The sequence below is a fragment of the Coregonus clupeaformis genome, chromosome 28 (assembly GCF_020615455.1).
Source record: "Coregonus clupeaformis isolate EN_2021a chromosome 28, ASM2061545v1, whole genome shotgun sequence".
NCBI lineage: Eukaryota > Metazoa > Chordata > Actinopteri > Salmoniformes > Salmonidae > Coregonus > Coregonus clupeaformis.
In genome coordinates, this window is record NC_059219.1 from 10030787 (window position 1) to 10052586 (window position 21800).

Consider the following 21800-nt stretch of genomic DNA (forward strand, 5'->3'; position numbering starts at 1 on the left):
AGTCGTTCACTCAGTCATTCACTCAGTCATTCATTCTTGGAAAAGTAAGGAAGGGCAGTATAACATGACGAGAGGAACACAACCTGACCTTTAGCTGATCATTAGAAATGACTGAGGCAGATCTCTAGCTCTGTTGAACGTGAATAGTATACCCCCTGCTGGACATATGGACAGGCTTACTGGAACTGGATTCATTTACTTTTAGTCATCTTGGTCGTTTATACAAGTCAAAATAAAAAAATGCAAACTCTGATTCTCATGAAACTAACACACACACACACACACACACACACACACACACACACCACTATAACCACTTTAGGTCTCCATTTTGGGGACAGAATTGGTGAAGCCCATACGCAGGTCAAATCAAATGGTGGAAATAACTTATTCTCAGAATTCAAAGTAGCTGACGGAAAAAAGCAGCTGCTGTTTAATGTTTTAGGACAGGCTGATGTTGATGTTTTAGGACAGTCTGATGTTGATGTTCTAGGACAGTCTGATGTTTTAGGACAGTCTGATGTTGATGTTTTAGGACAGTCTGATGTTGATGTTTTAGGACAGTCCAATGTTAATGTTTTAGGACAGTCTGATGCCGATGTTTTAGGACAGTCTGATGCTGATGTTTTAGGACAGTCTGATGTTGATGTTTTAGGACAGTCTGATGCTAATGTTTTAGGACAGTCTGATGCTAATGTTTTAGGACAGTCTGGTGATGTTTTAGGACAGTCTGATGTTGATGTTCTAGGACAGTCTGATGTTTTAGGACAGTCTGATGTTGATGTTTTAGGACAGTCTGATGTTGATGTTTTAGGACAGTCCAATGTTGATGTTTTAGGACAGTCTGATGCCGATGTTTTAGGACAGTCTGATGCTGATGTTTTAGGACAGTCTGATGTTGATGTTTTAGGACAGTCTGATGCTAATGTTTTAGGACAGTCTGATGCTAATGTTTTAGGACAGTCTGGTGAGGTTTTAGGACAGGCTGGTGATGTTTTAGGACAGTCTGATGTTTTAGGACAGTCTGATGTTGATGTTTTAGGACAGTCTGGTGTTGATGTTTTAGGACAGTCTGATGTTGATGTTTTAGGACAGTCTGTTGATATTTTAGGACAGTCTGATGTTGATGTTTTAGGACAGTCTGATGCTGATGTTTTAGGACAGTCTGATGCTGATGTTTTAGGACAGTCTGGTGCTGATATTTTAGGACAGTCTGATGTTGATGTTTTAGTACAGTCTGATGCTGATGTTTTAGGACAGTCTGATGTTGATGTTTTTGGACAGTCTGATGATGATGTTTTAGGACAGTCTGATGTTGATGTTTTAGGACAGTCTGATGCTGATGTTTTAGGACAGTCTGATGCTGATGTTTTAGGACAGGCTGATGTTGATGTTTTAGGACAGTCTGATGTTGATGTTTCATGACAGTCTGATGATGTTTTAGGACAGTCTGTTGATGTTTTAGGACAGTCTGATGTTGATGTTTTAGGACAGTCTGATGTTGATGTTTTAGGACAGTCTGATGATGTTTTAAGACAGTCTGATGTTGATGTTTTATATTATTATTATATATTATTATGTTTTAGACCTAAAAATGACATGAAGCCAAAATGTAAACACACTAATGCATACCACACACAGTTTGAATGAGGTTTCCCATATGCGAGAGAGAGGGAAGTTTTAGAAAAATATCAAACACACACACACACACACACACACACACACACACACTTGCTCTGTAAGAAAATCGGTAAATCCTCTCTCTCTCGCTCTCGAGTTGATTATCTGGCGCTACATACTCTGTTATGTAGGACAGAGTGGGTTAGTGGGTTAATGTTTTGTCTTCCTCACATTGGCATGTTGTACAGAGCCCTGTGAATATTTCACAGACGAAGCCTCCTTTCATCGGTGAAACGGTAGTGGATTAATCGCGCCTGGCTGTCAGACAGACATGACATGTTCCACTTGATACACAGATTGAAGACTCCACTGCTGTCATATGGAAGAACGCGCACAATGTCCCAACTGGTAAGGAATTGAAAGAGAATTTAACGAACATTTTCTTGACGATGAAAAAAAAAATTCAGAATATTTTGTTACGTAGTGACCTCTGAGCTTTGATAGCCGACTGTTGCAGACGTATCTCGACACACAGTAGATTGGCCGTTTACCTGCAGAAAGTTTACTTAAACAGTGAATGATCTTTTGGAAAATAAGAATTGGTTAGAATGCATTTACATTCTGAAATATCTCATCTATTGTATTCTTCTAAATGTTGAAACAATTGAGGATTATAGTGATATCCAAAGCGTTCTTCTCCATTTATTGTTCCATAGACTTTATGTTGAATGCCATTGAAATAGAATGAGAGAGAATGATTAGAATATATATAGCATATAAATAGAATAATTATATTGTTTGATTGTTGACTTCATAGACTTACTGTATGGTTGATGTATTCCCATTCAGATCAACATGGAGAAGCCCTGCATACTGGCCACTACCTTCGGATCACCTGGAGGCATCTACAAACGCTTTGCACCTGTTGTCGAGAAACACTTCACCATTATCCCATATGAGACATTCCCGCCAGACCAGAAGAATTTGTCCGAACAGGTCAAAGTAGTATTTGTATGGGGTGGTGCCCTGAAGGTTGACAGAGGTCTGATGCAGTCTCTGCCTAACCTCAAAGTGGTGGTTAACGGAGGGGTGGGAGTGGACCATCTGGACATACCCATGATCAACAGCTTTGGGGTGAAGGTGTGCAACACCCCTCATGTTGTTGACAACGCCACTGCCGACATCGGGATGGGCCTGATGCTGGCGTCTGCAAGGAAGATCGTCGAAGGTAGCCCTATGTCAGAGACTCAGAGTTAGTAGTTTCTCATTGAAACATACAGGGCCAGTTTCCCGGACACAGATTACCTAGTTCTGGACTAAGAGTGTTCTATGAAGAATCTCCATTTAAAGTGTGTTTTAATCCAGGACTAGTCTTAATTTGTGTCGTGGAAACCGGCCCATAAAGTGAGAGAATGTAACCCGTTCTATTCCTTATCATATTCCTACAGGTCACCATTACTCCCTAACCCATAACAATGAGGACTTGCCAGAGAGCTCCATGGGTATGGATGTCAGCGGGGCCACCCTGGGCATCATCGGTATGGGGAGGATAGGATACAAGGTGGCCAGGAGGGCACAGGGATTTGATATGAAGATTCTCTATCATAATAGGAACCGCAGGTAATAATAATACATTTTATTTTACATACTTTCCAAACAGTCAAAGACACCTTACATCAAAAGTACATCAAATGCAGGTCAAATCAAATCAGCAGGACCTTATTCTAGACAGCAGTATGGCTATGGTTAAGGTTTAGACATTGGTCTGCTGTGTGCTGAAAGCTAACATATTCACCCTGTTCAAGTTCTTGCTATCCCTGTTCATTGATTTACTACTCATTTACTTATTCAAACTAAATTAGGGTTTAACTCTAAACTCACTGTAACACAGACTCGGTACCAAACAAACTTCCAGTTCCTTATTCTAAAGACAATGTGGTTGTGATTCTATAGACAGTGTGGATGTGATTCTAAAGACAGTGTGGTTGTGATTCTAAAGACAGTGTGGATGTGATTCTAAAGACAGTGTGGTTGTGATTCTATAGACAGTGTGGATGTGATTCTAAAGACAGTGTGGTTGTGATTCTAAAGACAGTGTGGTTGTGATTCTAAAGACAGTGTGGTTGTGATTCTAAAGACAGTGTGGATGTGATTCTAAAGACAGTGTGGTTGTGATTCTATAGACAGTGTGGATGTGATTCTAAAGACAGTGTGGTTGTGATTCTAAAGACAGTGTGGTTGTGATTCTAAAGACAGTGTGGTTGTGATTCTATAGACAGTGTGGATGTGATTCTAAAGACAGTGTGGATGTGATTCTAAAGACAGTGTGGTTGTGATTCTGAAGACAGTGTGGTTGTGATTCTATAGACAGTGTGGATGTGATTCTAAAGACAGTGTGGATGTGATTCTAAAGACAGTGTGGTTGTGATTCTGAAGACAGTGTGGTTGTGATTCTATAGACAGTGTGGATGTGATTCTAAAGACAGTGTGGTTGGGATTTATTTACTTTCATTTTCATATTTTCTTCTTCTTTTCTTTCTTTCCAGGAGAGAGGAAGAGAGAGCAGTGGGGGCGACGTACTGCCCCAACATGGAGGATCTGCTCCAGCAGTCAGACTTTGTGATGGTGGTGGTGAACCTGTCACCTGCCACCCAGAAACTGATCGGTGCCAAGGAGCTAGCCATGATGAAACCCACCAGCACTCTCATCAACATCAGTAGAGGTATGACCAGACCATAGAATTAGAAGAAGTAGAATGGGCATCCCCATTCAGGTCAATTATACCACTGGTGGTCATTTTGAGTGTCCCCATAGCAGTAAAGCAGTGATTCTATATCTACGGACCTGACACACATAAGACTGAATCCTGACTCGAGATCTATGGGCGGATGAACTTACAAATGTCACGTAAATCACGCATTGACGTAAATTAGAGCATTGTACAAAATGTGAGCCACACACACAGATCTCAAGTTAGATTCACCCTAAAGTTATTGTGATCAGACTCTAACTCGCCATAACAAACGTAATAAACTTTGGGCCATTTGTTTTCACAGGCCGCGTTGTAGACCAAGATGCGTTGGTGGAAGCCCTCCAGAAGAAAGTGATCCGAGCTGCTGCACTGGATGTGACTTATCCTGAACCCCTACCAATGTAAGACTGATACCCTGAATCTCTACCAATGTAAGACTGATATCCTGAACCCCTACCAATGTAAGACTGATACCCTGAATCTCTGCCAATGTAAGACTGATACCCTGAACCCCTACCAATGTAAGACTGATACCCTGAACCCCTACCAATGTTAGACTGATATTGTCATTGAGCTACACAACAGGTGTAGACCTTACAGTGAAATGCTTACTTACAAGCCCTTAACCAACAATGCAGTTTTAAGAAAGAATACCAAAAAAAAACATAAAAAAACATAATATAAAATAATACGAAATAAAAGTAACAAATAATTAAAGAGCAGCAGTAAAAATAACAATAGCGAGGCTATATACAGGAAATTGCAGTACCGAGTCAATGTGCGGGGCCACCGGTTAGTCGAGGTAATTGGGGGTAATATGTACATGTAGGTAGAGTTATTAAAGTGACTATGCATAGATAATAAACAGAGAGTAGCAGCAGCGTAAAAGAGGGGTGGGGGGGCATTGCAAATAGTCTGGGTAGCCATTTGATTAGATGTTCAGGAGTCTTATGGCTTGGGGGTAGAAGCTGTTTAGAAGCATAACTAAAATATAGCCGTTCCATAAGTATTCACCCCCTTTATTTAGGCAAGCTTCAATTAGTTCAGGAGTAAAATTTGTCTTAAGACTCACTCTGTGTGAAATAATAGGGGTTGACATGATTTTTGAATGACTACCCCTTCCTCTGTCCCCCATACATACAACATCTGTAAGGTCCCTTAGTCAAGTATTTAAAGCACGGATTCAACTATAAAGACCAGGGAGCTTTTCGAAAGCCTCATAAAGAAGTGCAGTGATTGGTAGATGGGTAACAATAACAAATCAGACATTGAATATATCTTCAAGCATGGTCAAGTTAATAATTATGCTGTGGATGATGTATTAAACCACCCAGACACATCAAAGATGCAGTCGTCCTTCTGAACTGAGCTGCAGGGCAGGAAGGAAACTACTCAGGGATGTCACTATGAGGCCATTGGTGATTTTAAAACAGCTAAAGAGTTCAATGGCTGTGATGGGAGAAGACTGAGGATGGATCAACAACAATGTAGTGACTCCACAATAATTACCTAAATGACAGAGTGAAAAGAATAATACAAATATACACAATAAAAAATATTCCAAAAGATGCATATACAGTATATGTATTCAACAAGGCACTAAAGTAATACTGCAAAAAACATGGCAAAGGAATACACTTTTTTGGCCTAATTGCGAAGCCTTATGTTTGGGGCAAATCCAACACAACACATCACTGCCTCCTTATTTTCAAGCATGGTGGTGGCTGCATCATGTTATGGGTATGTTTGACATCGGCAAAGACTGGGGAGTTTGTCAGGATGAAAAAAAGCGGGATGGAGCTAAGCACGGGCAAAATCCTAGAGGAAAACCTGCTTCAGCAGGACAATAACCTACATACAACACAAAGCCAAATCTACACTCGAGTTGCATACCAAGAACACAGTGAATGTTCCTGAGTGGCGAGTTACAGTTTTGACTTAAATCTCCTTAAAAATCTATAGCAAGACTTGAAAATTGCTGTCTAGCCATGATCCCCAACACCTTGACAGAGCTTGGAAGAATTTTGAAAAGAATAATTGGCAAATATTGCACAATCCAGGTGTGCAAAGCTCTTATGAGACTTACCCAGAAAGACTCACAGCTGTAATCGCTGCCAAAGGTGTTTCTAACATGTATTGACTCAGGGGGGTTGAATACTTATCTAATCAAGGTATATTAGTGTTTTATTTTTCATTCATCTTTAAAAAATAAATATAATTGTGTCATTACAGAGTATCTTGTGTAGATCGTTGACAAAAAATGACAATTAAATTAATTTTAATCCCACTTTGTAACGCAATAAAATGTGAAGAAATCCAAGGGAGGTGTAGACTTTCTATGTAACCCTCAAATAACAAATGAATGTTTTGTTTTTGCCTGGACAGAGGCCACCCCCTTGCTGCTCTTCCAAACGTCATTATCCTGCCCCACATGGGGACACACTCCGTTGAGACCACCCAGATAATGGTGGAGAAGATGGTGACCAACGCCCTGGCAGCACTGGGAGGGAACCAGCCTCCTGATGAGGTCAAGGTGTAGGTCAGATAAGTTTCCCCTAGGTACAGATCTAGGATCAGCTTATTTCCCCCAATCCTAACCTGAATCATTAGTGGGCGAAATGCAAAATGTAAAACCAAAAATCAGCGTCTAATGGCAACTTCACCCTATTCCTCAGGAATCGCCCTGGACCCTCCATGACAGTTTTAACTAGCTGCCATGCCTTAGAGCAGGGGTGTCAAACATACGGCCCCGGCCTGCGAGGGGGTCCAATCCGGCCCATGGGTGGTTTGAATAGCCTCAAACATTTTAGACAAGTTATAAATAGCTCTCTAAGGTATGCAATAACTAACGAGACAAGAGGAACTGATGATCCACTACCCAATTTCGAAATTGCACCTTGTGCATTGTACTATTACAACTTTCAAGAGTAAGTTTAAAGCCGGACTGAGTCCCTTAAAACATTAAATATAAAGCCGGACCCCCGCACCCCCCCTTCCGACCCCTCAGTTTGGGAACCATGGTCGTAAAAGTCTGAATGCGGCCTTAGAGGGTCGTAACTTCCACAATCACTGATCTAGCAGAACATGAAAGGAAGGATGGTGTAAATCTATCCAGTGGTGATGAAGGAAATGAAGACATTTAGTATTGAGACACAGCCACCACAAAGCCGTATTGAGACACAGCCACCACAAAGCCGTTATTGAGACACAGCCACCACAAAGCCGTATTGAGACACAGCCACCACAATGCAGCAGTGTCACTGATCACAGAAGTCTTCACCGTCCACATTAATAAGCACCTAATCATAGCACCATCCTGGACAATTCTGTATAAGTTATGACACTGTAGATAATAAAATGTTGGATAGAAATTGAATATATTGCTTCTCAATGGTGAATATGCCTTCTCAGAGAGTACATGGAAATATACTGTAATTCCTATCACTTCATAATAATAATAATAATAATATGCCATTTAGCAGATTCATATTGGGGAGTTGACCTGAATGCAATAACCATTGACTGTTGATTTAACTAATTATAACCACTGATTTTAAAGTTTTGGAGCATTATGCATACTGTATTTCTAACTGCACAATAAATAACTTGACAGATCTGTATTATTTTGTGTATTAATGCATTACAAATATGTAAATCAAATGTTATAAATATTTTGTAAATCTGAAGCAAGGTTACAAGATATTTAATAGCCCAATGTAATCAATCTCTACAGCATTTAAGAGAATAAAATGCGTTCTCCGGTGGAGAGGAGAGGGAAGCTATGGAAAGGATGGGGGTGGAGATGTCATGATGGTAAACTTTACCCAATCCAAGGGTTGCCATGTTCGCGGTTTTCTAGCAAAATTGTGCTACTTTGATAACGATGTCGCGGGTGAAAATGTATTGGTCCCTGGTTGCGTGTTTTTGGGCTACTTTTTTAATTGCACCGCTGCCGCCTTGTCAATTTCTTTAAAATATATATTTCACTGACCTGCTGTTGCTGACTATCAGCAAGTGAGGCAGACTGACTATCAGCAAGTGAGGCAGGCTGTGAGTGAGTGAGTGAGTGAGTGAGTGAGTGAGTGAGTGAGTGAGTGAGTGAGTGGACGGGAGGGGTGTGTGTGTGTGTGTGTGTGTGTGTGTGTGTGTGTGTGTGTGTGTGTGTGTGTTGAGACTGAGCGCTGCAGCAGGCAGCTGAGTCTCGTTAGTAAGAGGAGACCGAAGTTATCAATTGTGATCATGGTCACAGTTCTATCGCAATTGCCAATCAGCTGTTATTAGAATGCATTAGATTGAAGGTAACAGTCAGTCAGTTTAGGCTACAGGTAACAAAAAAACAAACACAGGCGGTTGTTGACAAGCATAGGCCTATTCGATTAATATCCATATTTGAATATTTGATTATGTGATTGAAATTAAGACCCCATCCTCAGTAGCCTATTCCAGCAGGCTATTGGGCAACTGAAGCACTTCTGTTGAATAAATTAGTCCGTCAATTTAAACTAAGCAAGCTTCTAAATCGTTCATTTTACATCTTGCCGAGGCTACTGTAGGCTGTCTGAAATTAGATGTGCAGTAGACCTATCCGCGGCTATAGGCTACCTGCATCTAGCTGCTAACCAAACCATGGCAACGTTTATTTACAATCATAGTCAGTAGGCCTAGTCAATGCCAATTGAAATGACAAGTCAATCTCGCAAATAGGCCATTTATAACGGTTTGTGTGGTCTTAACGTCTGGCACATAATAACGGCGCAGTTGCCAGAAAATAGCCTAACATTCATTTTTGGCAATTTAATAAGGGCGAATTATCTCTTCTCTTGCGATATATTCAAATTCCTCTATTAGTCACATTAGCTCGCAATAATAATTATTTTTGATGAAGTTAAATCGAGATTCCTTCTTAATTCTCTCGATAACGTTATGGAACTCTTCTCTAGCAGCGAAAAAAAAAATTGGGCTAATTTTCAGGCCTTGTGGGCGGGTTTTGAGTAGTCATTGGGCTATAAATTTTTCTCGACCTGGAAACCCTGCCCAATCTCCCTGCCCCTGTCCCGCAACAGTCAGGGGGAACGACAGTCTTTTGATGTGACAGAAGAAAGCAGCAACTCCTCCCGCAGAAGTACAGGAAAACGGCTTTGTATGAAGAAGCGCAACTTTACGCACAGGCAGACAGTGGATTGAACGAAACCCACAGTAGTAGTCTACAACCCACACAGACAGAAGCCAGTGGGGCTCTGAAGAATAAGAAAATGAATCGGAGCTTAAGTAAATCGCAGTCTTCTTTGCAGTATTGTGCGACAGTGGAAGTGAAAAGCAAAGTAAGTAGCGGCGGGGGAGTTGGGCATCCTGTTTTATGGGCTGACTATTGTTCCATTTGGAGAGGATGCTGTCTAGCTGCGCAATGTGCTCCCGATAAATGGAAGAATAACGGTCCTTGACTAAAATTATATATAGGCCTACATCCGATGTCTCCCTAGTGTAGGCTACTGACATTTTTTTATAGAATGCGTTTACGCTTTTATGGTATGAGATAATCTGTTTACCGGTCCCTCCACCCATTCATTTCTATTTTTACCTATCATAACATTATTTTTTAGATTATAAGTAATGTATTATTAGCTGCATATGTAATCGCCAATATTATGGCTATAAGCAAGATAGATAACATCTACATTTTCTGCTCACAATCCTTGGCTGATCTACAGGTATATGTATTGTTTTGTCCATATCATCTCAGTTTAGTCCAGTAGCCTAATACATTGCTGACACTCAATATCAAAATCACATTTGTCAATGAATTGCTTTGATTGATCTAATAAGTATGGAAAACACAACTTTTCTTTGTTGTTCAAACTTCTCCGAAACATTCTCTCTTTAGTATGGAGCAGAGTTCAGAAGGTTTTCCCTTAACCGCTCCAACCCTGGAAAGTTCCAAGATTTCTACAAGCTCCTCCTGCGCCTGCACCATCTAACCAGCATTGATGTCATGATTGGCTATGCAGATATCCAGGGAGAGCTACTACCCATCAATAACGATGACAACTTCTGCAAGGCCGTGTCCACTGCTCCCACCTTGCTGCGGATCTTCATACAAAGACAAGGTATAGCTGTAAACACCCAGAACAGACCAGACCAAGCAGTTGTTTTACTCTAAAGCCCGAAACTCAACTAAATGCCCACAGTAGTCTTGCCAGACTAAGCCAGTTATTAAGGTTGTCTGTCATTTAAAATGGAATAATGCCAGGTAACATTGAGAGGCTTCGATAACGCTGAGATCAAATATAATCCAAGACTGACACTGGAATTCAAATATCCTTCTTGCATGCTTTCTTCATAAGGGATTTATCAGAGTTTGCATCAGGAAAGTTGTTTGTGTGTCTCCAGCAGCAGTAGAAGGGGAAGTGGTTTTCATGTAATTGCTGTGCTCTACTATTTTCGTATGTTTGTTTACATGATGGACTATCTACATTTGTTTCCCTTGTTTATGTAACCTCAGGAACTCCTGTTTATATAGTTTATAGAGAATCATACACGGGGCCCCGTGTAGCTCAGTTGGTAGAGCATGGCGCTTGCAACGCCAGGGTTGAGGGTTCGTTTCCCACGGGGGGCCAGAATGAAAAAAAAAAATATGTATGCACTCACTAACTGTAAGTCGCTCTGGATAAGAGCGTCTGCTAAATGACTAAAAATGTAATCAGAACATACTCTGCTGCCATCCTTTCTGATGTTGACAGTATGATTTATGCCCTGGTTGTTGTACTAAGTCCATGGCTAAGTCAGAAGTTGTTTCTTGCCCACATTGACCCATACAGTAAAAAAAAATGCATCAGTTTAGTTGCATTGTAGCAATTAGACTAGTTAGTGCATTTTACAAGCTTTGCATTCCAAGACGTGTGCTAACAGATTTCCTATTCACAGAGGAAGTGGACTACAACAACTTCTGCCCTAATGCCACTGTGACACGCCGGAGGAAGGTGCCAGTGATCCCTCTCCCACGCGGCAACATGAACCGCAAAAGGCCCACGGTCCACATCAGCAGGCCGCAGGACTTCCGTCCCATCTCGTCCATTATTGACACAGACTTCCTGCCCGCATCTCAGCGCCGGGTACGACTGTACCGCCAGGGCTCAGAGAAGCCCCTGGGGTTCTATATCCGGGATGGGACCACTGTGAGGGTGACTCCCCACGGCCTGGAGAAGGTCCCCGGGATCTTCATCTCACGGCTGGTCCCTGGAGGCCTGGCTGAGAGCACAGGGCTGCTGGCCATCAACGACCAGGTGCTTGAGGTGAATGGGATCGAGGTGATGGGCAAGGTGTTAGACCAGGTGACAGACATGATGATCGCAAACAGTCACAATCTTATCATCACGGTGAAGCCGGTGAACCAGCGTAATAACATAGTGCGTGCCGGCAGCTGGATGTCGGGGATAAACTCAGGCAGTGTCAGCTCTTTAGACTACCAGAGTTACCACAGCATGCCCATCTGTCAGAGTTACCACAGCATGCCCATCTGTGTGGGAGCCTACAGCTTCACTGATGACGAGCTGCAGAGCGACGAGGACTTGGACATTGTGATTGAGAGAAGACTCAGAAACTCATCCCGTCGCTCCAGTGCCTCAACCTCCACAGCCTCCCGTTCCCAGGCTTGGTCCCAGCCCCAGCAGAGTCCTAGGCCTTCTCCTAGGCCATCCTCCCGGCGCCCTCCCCGTCGGCCTTACTCTGTCATCTCCTCAACCTCCTATCGCTCACAGCCCAGCCTCACTAGCCCGAACCTCAGACTGAACAGAGACCTGACCCTACAGCGGCACTACGGCAGCAGCCCAGTCGTCAGGGAGATGAACGGAGGTGTGTTTAACCACAGCAGCCTGCTCACCCTGAGGACAGAGCTACGACGTAGCCTGGTGCTACAGAGGGGAGGGGTGGAGGAGGACGGAATGGTCATCACCTTATGATTCTATAGTAATATTCTAGAACACTGCAAACCACGTGAGGCTGCTGAAGGGAGGACGGCTCATAAAAATGGCCAGAATGAAGTGAATAAAATGGTATTTGATACCATTCCACTTGGTCCACTCCAGCCATTACAACGAGCCCGTCCTCCCTAATTAAGGTGCCACCAACCTCCTGTGCTACAGACACTGCCGACCTTTGTTATACCTTTTCTATACTTGAGACATTTCTTATTGTCTGTGTCCCAAATCAAATCAAATCAAATTGTATTTGTCACATACACGTGTTTAGCAGATGTTATTGCGGGTGTAGCGAAATGCTTGTGCTTCTAGCTCCGACAGTGCAGTAATATCTAACAAGTAATATCTAACAATTTCACAACATATACCCAATACACACAAATCTAAGTAAGGAATGGAATATATACATATATGGACAAGCAATGACAGAGCGGCATGGACTAAGATACAGTAGAATATTATAGAATACAGTATATACATATGAGATGAGTTATGCAAGATATGTAAAGTGGCCAGTGATTTCAATAGGCAGCAGCAGCCTCTAGTGTGCTAGTGATGGCTATTTAACAGTCTGATGGCCTTGAGATAGAAGCTGTTTTTAATTCTCTCGGTCCCAGCTTTGATGCACCTGTACTGACCTCGCCTTCTGGATGACAGCGGGATGTACAGGCAGTGGCTCAGGTGGTTGATGTCCTTGATGATCTTTTTGGCCTTACTGTGACATCGGGTGCTGTAGGTGTCCTGGAGGGCAGGTAGTTTGCCCCCGGTAATGCGTTCGGCAGACCGCACCACCCTCTGGAGAGCCCTGCGATTGCGGGCGGTGCAGTTGCCGTACCAGGCGGTGATACAGCCCGACAGGATGCTCTCAATTGTGCATCTGTAAAAGTTTGTGAGGGTTTTAGGTGCCAAGCCAAATTTCTTCAGCCTCCTGAGGTTGAAGAGGCTCTGTTGTGCCTTCTTCACCACACTGTCTGCATGGGTGGACCATTTAAGTTTGTTAGTGATGTGTACGCCAAGGAACTTGAAGCTTTCCACCTTCTCCACTGCGGTCCCGTCGAAGTGGATAGGGGGGGTGCACCATCTGCGGTTTCCTGAAGTCCACGATCATCTCCTTTGTTTTGTTGACATTGAGTGAGAGGTTATTTTCCTGGCACCACACTCCCAGAGCCCTCACCTCCTCCCTGTAGGCTGTCTCGTCATTGTTGGTAATCAAGCCTACTACTGTTGTGTCGTCTGCAAACTTGATGATTGAGTTGGAGGCGTGCATGGCTATGTGGGTGAACAGGGAGTACAGGAGGGGTTGAGCACACACCCTTGTGGGGCCCCAGTGTTGAGGATCAGCGAAGTGGAGATGTTGTTTCCTACTTTCACCACCTGGGGGCGGTCCGTCAGGAAGTCCAGGACCCAGTTGCACAGGGCGGGGTTCAGACCCAGGGCCTCGAGCTTAATGATGAGCTTGGAGGGTACTATGGTGTTGAATGCTGAGCTATAGTCAATGAACAGCATTCTTACATAGGTATTCCTCTTGTCCAGGTGGGATAGGGCAGTGTGATGGCGATTGCATCGTCTGTGGATCTATTGTGGCGGTAAGCAAATTGAAGTGGGTCTAGGGTGACAGGTAAGGTAGAGGTGATATGATCCTTGACTAGTCTCTCAAAGCACTTCATGATGACAGAGGTGAGTGCTACGAAGCAATAGTCATTTAGTTCAGTTACCTTTGCTTTCTTGGGTACAAATGGAACCCCATTTCTTATATAGCGCACTACTTTGACATGGACCCTGGTCAAAAGTAGTGCATTATGAAGGGAACTAGGGTGCTGATGATTTATTGTGAATTCAGGGATCTGACCTTTTGAACCCACTTAAATGTTGTCTCTCTCAGCGTCAATCTCTTAGCCCATTTGAAGCCACAAAGCGGAGCGCCTAAGCGTTTAATATGGAAATAGTCATGAAACACCATTATGTATTATTAAATCCAGTTCTGGCACTTTTTGTTATACTGTGAATGTACATGTCCTTTACATGTACTATGCTGATGCATTGAGTATAGAAAATCTATTATTAAAGCTACAGCACTATTGTGGTTTTATTAAGTCTAATGCCATTTATGAGGAATAAATCCTTAACTACCCCCTTACCAAAATATCAAGCCATTATGTGTGTCCCAAATGTCATTATGAACTGTGTCATTATGAACTGTGTCATTATCAACTGTGTCATTATGAACTGTGTCATTATGAACTGTGTGAGCCACTGGCATTTGTATCTATGAGTTTTCAGCCCTTCTGTCCACAGGCTTTGATTAAAGAGCATAAAAGCTAAATGTCAACCACAGTTTCAGTCATTTGTGATTTGTTTACAGTAGGCCCATAGGGTTAAATCAAAGATTAAACAAAACAGTCTCCCTGACCCACTTCAAGAATACAGATGCAGACCATGTTGATAAGTTAGCAAAAATATTGTTCAAGTACCTAATGCTTGACCCTGTCTTGAGCTCACCTCTGACCTGGTACGATATTTGTTGTCATAATGTTCTGCTTATGGGAAATGACAATGACTAGAAATACTTACAGTGAGGGGAAAAAAGTATTTGATCCCCTGCTGATTTTGTACGTTTGCCCACTGAAAATAAATGATCAGTCTATAATTTGAATGATAGGTTTATTTGAACAGTGAGAGACAGAATAACAACAACAAAATCCAGAAAAACGCATGTCAAAAATGTTATAAATTGATTTGCATTTTAATGAGGGAAATAATTATTTGACCCCCTCTCAATCAGAAAGATTTCTGGCTCCCAGGTGTCTTTTATACAGGTAACGAGCTGAGATTAGGAGCACACTCTTAAAGGGAGTGCTCCTAATCTCAGTTTGTAACCTGTATAAAAGACACCTGTCCACAGAAGCAATCAATCAATCAGATTCCAAACTCTCCACCATGGCCAAGACCAAAGAGCTCTCCAAGGATGTCAGGGACAAGATTGTAGACCTACACAAGGCTGGAATGGGCTACAAGACCATCGCCAAGCAGCTTGGTGAGAAGGTGACAACAGTTGGTGCGATTATTTGCAAATGTAAGAAACACAAAATAACTGTCAATCTCCCACGGCCTGGGGCTCCATGCAAGATCTCACCTCGTGGAGTTGCAATGATCATGAGAACGGTGAGGAATCAGCCCAGAACTACACGGGAGGATCTTGTCAATGATCTCAAGGCAGCTGGGACCATAGTCACCAAGAAAACAATTGGTAACACACTACGCCGTGAAGGACTGAAATCCTGCAGCGCCCGCAAGGTCCCCCTGCTCAAGAAAGCACATATACAGGCCCATCTGAAGTTTGCCAATGAACATCTGAATGATTCAGAGGAGAACTGGGTGAAAGTGTTGTGGTCAGATGAGACCAAAATCGAGCTCTTTGCCATCAACTCAACTCGCCGTGTTTGGAGGAGGAGGAATGCTGCCTATGACCCCAAGAACATCCTCCCCACTGTCAAACATGGAGGTGGAAACATTATGCTTTGGGGGTGTTTTTCTGCTAAGGGGACAGGACAACTTCACCACATCAAAGGGACGATGGACGGGGCCATGTACCGTCAAATCTTGGGTGAGAACGTCCTTCCCTCAGCCAGGGCATTGAAAATGGGTCGTGGATGGGTATTCCAGCAGGACAATTACCCAAAACACTCGGCCAAGGCAACAAAGGAGTGGCTCAAGAAGAAGCACATTAAGGTCCTGGAGTGGCCTAGCCAGTCTCCAGACCCTAATCCCATAGAAAATCTGTGGTGGGAGCTGAATGTTCGAGTTGCCAAACGTCAGCCTTGAAACCTTAATGACTTGGAGAAGATCTGCAAAGAGGAGTGGGACAAAATCCCTCCTGAGATGTGTGCAAACCTGGTGGCCAACTACAAGAAACGTCTGACCTCTGTGATTGCCAACAAGGGTTTTGACAACAAGTAACAAGTACTAAGTCATGTTTTGCAGAGGGGTCAAATACTTATTTCCCTCATTAAAATGCAAATCAATTTATAACATTTTTGACATGCATTTTTCTGGATTTTTTTGTTGTTATTCTGTCTCTCACTTTTCAAATAAATCTACCATTAAAATTATAGACTGATCATGTCTTTGTCAGTGGGCAAACGTACAAAATCAGCAGGGGATCAAATACTTTTTTCCCTCACTGTATAGCAGCAGAAATCTGTCATTGAACCAGGCAAATGTGTCCATTTGATTTCTAGAATTCTATATGTATTCCATTTGAATTCTATATGTATTCTATATTCAATATGAAGATAGGCCATGTTTACTTATTGTAGTTCATTCCCCAAAGGTGTGATTTCACAGGGTGTCCCAAGCTGCAACAGGTATGATATGAATTGATGAGCCTGATACACCTGGTGGCAACAGGTGTGGTCCCCACTTGCGATCAAGGTCAACTCAGTTGTTCAACTGCGCTCAAAATGGTCCAGGGTAGGAATTAGAGACACGCTCATTTGATTGGAGGGTCTTGACCATGCAATATGGTAATTAGCGATACGTCACTTCCTCACTTCCTGTGCGCCATGTTTCCTATCAATAGTTGGATGATGCTCTTCAACAGAACAAACAAAAGAAATGGTTGATTAAAAATAGAGGAAATTCTGCCATTATTGGTATTGTAGGCGAAGGAAACTATTTGATAAGTGCATGCCGAGTATTTCATGGTATATTTGTCATAGCTGTGTAGTGCGCGCGCCTAAGCTCTTCTCCACTCGGATTGGTGAAAACAGACTCACGGGCACGCACTCGGTCGAGAGCTTTCTCTTCGACTGCCAGGTCGTGAAAGGTAGACTTTCCCAAATGTATCTTCGGTAGATGTCTGCATGATAAACATTGTGTCCAAAACGTCGTTGCGGTTCGCCAAAGATTTAAATCCTGCCGCCAAATGTGTATGAGCGGTGAAGTTACCTCAGTGACCTGTATGTGTGTGCATGCACATTAGGCAATGCAATGCTAGCATCAGTCATCCAGCTAGCTAACAACTGTTTAGCTGGCTCATGCAGATGCAGTATTATTATGCATCCTGACTATTTATCAACGGTTTAGTATTTCTCTGCTCATTCTTCGTAGTTATTTGCTAGCCAGTAACATTCAACTGACAGGGTGCCATTCACAGAATTATGTAACATGTTTTAGCTGCAATTTTTTCGCAGCAGACGATGTGGCCAAATTATAAGTTGTATTTTGGCTGGCGTTGCGCTCATGTAGCCAGTAACGATATCGAGGAACGTACCATTTCTGCCAACAATGACTAATGACAGAAATGTTTTATCATTTTATATATAACTATATCTGTGATTCAGGGGCAACCGCTTGCTTGGCTTACTAGTCAGAGGCAGCACCCCACTCACCTTCAACATCACTAAATGCTACTTTGTATCACTGACACTGAAGTGCAGTTATTGTTTGCAATAAAATATAAAAAACGGATTTAAAATGTATTTTTATTTCTGGTCAAACTAGGCCTACCTCTGGCATGTGAATGAACCTTTTATTTACTGCTGTGTTTTAATTGTTTTATTCATGCAGGGAAAAGATGTACCAACTACCTGTGGAGAAATTGGACAAAATCAGACAGTCAAGAAAGAGAGTCAAAGATATTCTATGTGACATTGGACTTGACAACTGCAAAAAGTTGTTGGAAGTAAGTTCTGTTCGTACACTACAAATGTTCAAGGGCAGATATTAGTGGGACTTCTTTCGGTACTAAAGCAGGTTGCTTTCACCGTGGCTACTCTTTACAGAATATTGATAGATTCATTTTGCATTAACCCTCTCTTGGTCTGTTTTTTGTTTTCCAGGATCTTAAATGCTTTGATGCAGGAGACGACTGTTTTGAGAACACAGACTGGGAGGATTTAACGGACGGTTACCATGGCAAAAGGAGAAAAAGGGTACGCTCATCATTGTGGAGGACAAGTCATTTATTATTCTGTCATTATAGCTGTTGCAATACTGTAATATGGCTTAACTTTATATTTTAAATGTAACCTTAATATTTAAATCACATGCTCTCTTCATATTATTATTATTTTTTAATCACACAGTGGCCATATCGCACGGAGATGCTGTGCTGTGCCCTGTGCTGGTTCTCTACCCGGTCATGGTACACCTTCAGAGGACACATCCAGCGCTGTCATGAGGAGGAGGAGGACATCAGCGCCCTGTCCTCGTGCCCCAACTGCTCCTTCATCAGCCACCCTGATGTCACCAATCAACACATCAAGCTGTTCCACGGGGGCTCAGCCAAAACCACAAGTGCCTCTTGTACTCTAACCTCCACCACGTCCCATACCACCATCCATTCGGTCTCCACCACTGACATAGGAGACAAGTACTCGTGTCGAGGCTGTGGGTTCCACGACTCGCTGTTCTATGTCATGAGGAAACACGTCCTGGTGAACCACTACGGATCGTTGTTGAACCGTTACTACGGTCACCGGAACGAGGCGGAACAGACAGCGGGCGGGGTCAAATTGTCCAAGTTCTTCTGCAGGATGTGTAACATGCCAGCGGAGACGTCAGAGCACCTGCTCTACCACATTCTGAGCTCCGACAAACACAAGGAACTGCACGCGCACATCAGGCCCTTCATCGTCGAACACGTCAACACAAACCTCAAAACTAGCATTAGGAACGGTCCGCATCAGAAGCTTCCGAACCTGGCTCCCAGGGCTGTCCAAAAGGTAGTCTCTCTGGTCTCCAAGAACAGTAACCAACAACAACCCAACGGAAGGCCCATAACGAAAGCCCTCTCCACCGGTACTATGCTTCTGGCCGCTCCAAGTAACACAACGGCCCTTGTGTGTGGTCCAGACCCAAGACACATGTTCCTTCCCACACAGGGCCCGGGAGGAAAGGGCTTAATACTCACTCAGCAGGCTGTGACTTCTCTTCAGAACCGTGCTGCCTTGCCCACCTCCACACTCGTCAAAGCTGGTCCCATCAGAATGATGCTGCCCACCGGCCAGCAGAATGCCACCAAACCGTTACCAATAACAATTAGAGTGCCCCAACAACAACAACAACAACAGCCCCGACAGGTCCTACTTCCACCTGGTGTCCAAATCAATGTCCAAAACAAGATGGGTGCTGGTTCCCAGCCCCTTATGTTGACCCAGTCTGGTCCCAGAGGAGCTGTCATGTCCTCCCAGTCTGTCCGTCTGGTCCCTACTGGCAACAAGGTAAACGGCATGCCGACCTACACACTGGAAACTGTTCAGGTCGCCATGCCAGTCCAGTCTGCTGGTGTCACCCAAATTGTCAATAAAGGTGTACTTGTGACGCAGAACATGACCACTCTACAACAGCAGAACAAGCCGCCGACTATTATCGTCATGGGAAACGGTACGGTGTCCAATCAAACGCCTAGCACTGCCGTGATGAACCACACACAAGGTGACAACAGCACTGAGAAACCCAGAGAGTTGGCTGTCCAGACACAATTTCTGAAGAAGATGGAGAATAACACAGTCAAATGCACCAGATGTAAAACGTTATTGTCGGAGAAGGGTATTTTTCAGCATTTGTTGCATGGTCTGCAGTGTTTGCTCTGCCCACTGGTGTTCTATTCCATCCAGCAAGTCATGGAGCACATGGGCAAGGAACACAAGCTCTCAGACAAAGCCAACTGTGACATCCTCAAAGAGAAATATCGTCTGGGCATCAATCCACAGGGGGGCTTTTGTTTCCCTTTTTTTGACATGAGCGCAACTGTCCCTAAAGACCTGCTGGCAGACAAGGAGCTGAACGTGGTTCTGGTCACATCAACTAAAGACCGGATCTATCTGAAGCTGAGACGAGAGTCTGTCAAGTCCGCATATCAAAACCTAGCAAAAGACGGTTGTCCCTTCTGTCCAGAGAAGCCTCAGAACGGGGAGGATTACGAGCTACATCTAAAGACAAAGCACCACATTGTACCCACTATACATGCCATACTGAAGGCCCCAGCCTTCAAGTGTGTATACTGCCTGGGGGTGTACACAGACAAGTCCACTTCCAAGACCATCTCCATACACGTCCAACGCTGCAGGTGTGCCCCCAAGGCAGCCAAGGATGCAGAGAGATTGATCAACCCTGATCCAAATGCCCAGACAATCAACGGTGGCGTGCCGGCCGCTGCCCTGGACCAGAGCAGACAGAGTAAGTCTAGGGAAGCGACAGGGGGGGCCACCAAGCAGCAGGGGGGGCACAAATCCAAACCTGGTGCTTTTACATTCGACCCCACTGTGCCCCTGGTGCTGGACCCCACAGGAATGGAGCTGCGCCCCTTCGAGGATAGAAAGGTGTTCCTCACCAAATACTTCCACCAGAGGCCCTACCTGTCCAGGAAAGAGATGGAGGCCCTGGCAGGCCGCCTGTGGTTCCAGAGGACTGATGTGGCGTCTCTGTTTGGAGCGAAGCGCAGCAGGTGTATGAAAGCGCTCAGACAGAAGAAGACTAAGGTTCTGATGGGGTTTAACTGGACTGAGCTGAACAAGCTGAAGCACGACCTTGTTGTTCCAGAGATTGAACCTGAAGAGAAAGCTGAACCAGTGAAAGCTGAACCAGTGAAAGCTGAACTAGTGAAAGTAAACGTCTAACTTACTGTATGCACAGTCAGTATGCAGACAGAACGCAAAAAAATTCAAAGTGAGTCAGTGTGCAAAAAAGATAGGAAATATATTAACCAAATTGCAAGCTGTGTTTATCTAGAAATATATTTTGGATGTATAGAAAGAAAATGTGTTTGCCCTTGGCATTATTTTCTTATTATAAAAAGGGAATTTGAAAGAAAACAATGTCATCTAAACAACATTTAAAGACAAGGGAAAGAGTAATGAGAACAGAATAAAACAAGTCTATCTGGTATTTGTCAATTAACACTTGAGTTTGTACATGTACCCATTTTGACGACCACTACAGTGTGGACCAATTTTTTGTACAATTGTAAAGAGGTGTTTAGTAGAATTTAAATGTGTGTAGATATTTTATAAGATCTGTTAATATACCCAAGAACTCGTGAACGCATACAATATTTATTTGGAACCTCGTCGTTGATAACTATTTGTACAGTATAACTTCACAGCTTGGGCAGCTTGTAAACACATTATTTGGCTCCAAACTAAAGCAGTTTATTTGCGTAATATGCTGTAGTATATAATAAAGTGACATTCATGATGCGTAGGACAAGTGCCTCGGTTCTCCTGTGGAACTTTTATTTTCATGCTCAAATGAACCATTGTTTCCACGGTGTGCTAAATTAAAGGATGTGTGTTCTTGTTCTTTTCATCTGTGTTTTGTATTGCCCATAAATTCCCATATTTGTTTGTTTCTTTATTGGGTTTGGCATGTGGATTAAAATGAAATACATATATTATGTCCTGGCTTGATATACACCCAACAAGGCTACAAGTAGAATATAACAATTGTATAAA

General features: G+C 43.2%; 3 protein-coding genes across 3 annotated transcripts; all 3 read left to right on the forward strand.

The window, feature by feature from the left end:
- Positions 1-1852: 1852 nt before the first annotated feature.
- Positions 1853-7992, forward strand: LOC121542789 (glyoxylate/hydroxypyruvate reductase B). The gene is made up of 6 exons (XM_041852329.2): positions 1853-2028; positions 2470-2848; positions 3069-3240; positions 4167-4342; positions 4677-4773; positions 6758-7992. Exons 1-6 carry the CDS (start codon positions 1957-1959, stop codon positions 6909-6911), a joined length of 1050 nt encoding a protein of 349 aa, XP_041708263.1. The 5' UTR covers positions 1853-1956; the 3' UTR covers positions 6912-7992.
- A 1443-nt stretch (positions 7993-9435) lies between these two features.
- On the forward strand, positions 9436-12618 carry LOC121542365 (partitioning defective 6 homolog gamma-like). Its single transcript, XM_041851768.2, has 3 exons — positions 9436-9693; positions 10254-10476; positions 11294-12618. Exons 1-3 carry the CDS (start codon positions 9625-9627, stop codon positions 12325-12327), a joined length of 1326 nt encoding a protein of 441 aa, XP_041707702.2. The 5' UTR covers positions 9436-9624; the 3' UTR covers positions 12328-12618.
- A 4292-nt stretch (positions 12619-16910) lies between these two features.
- Positions 16911-21737, forward strand: LOC121542788 (activity-dependent neuroprotector homeobox protein 2). The gene is made up of 4 exons (XM_041852328.2): positions 16911-17170; positions 17914-18028; positions 18186-18278; positions 18432-21737. Exons 2-4 carry the CDS (start codon positions 17921-17923, stop codon positions 20964-20966), a joined length of 2736 nt encoding a protein of 911 aa, XP_041708262.2. The 5' UTR covers positions 16911-17170; positions 17914-17920; the 3' UTR covers positions 20967-21737.
- Positions 21738-21800: the final 63 nt, after the last annotated feature.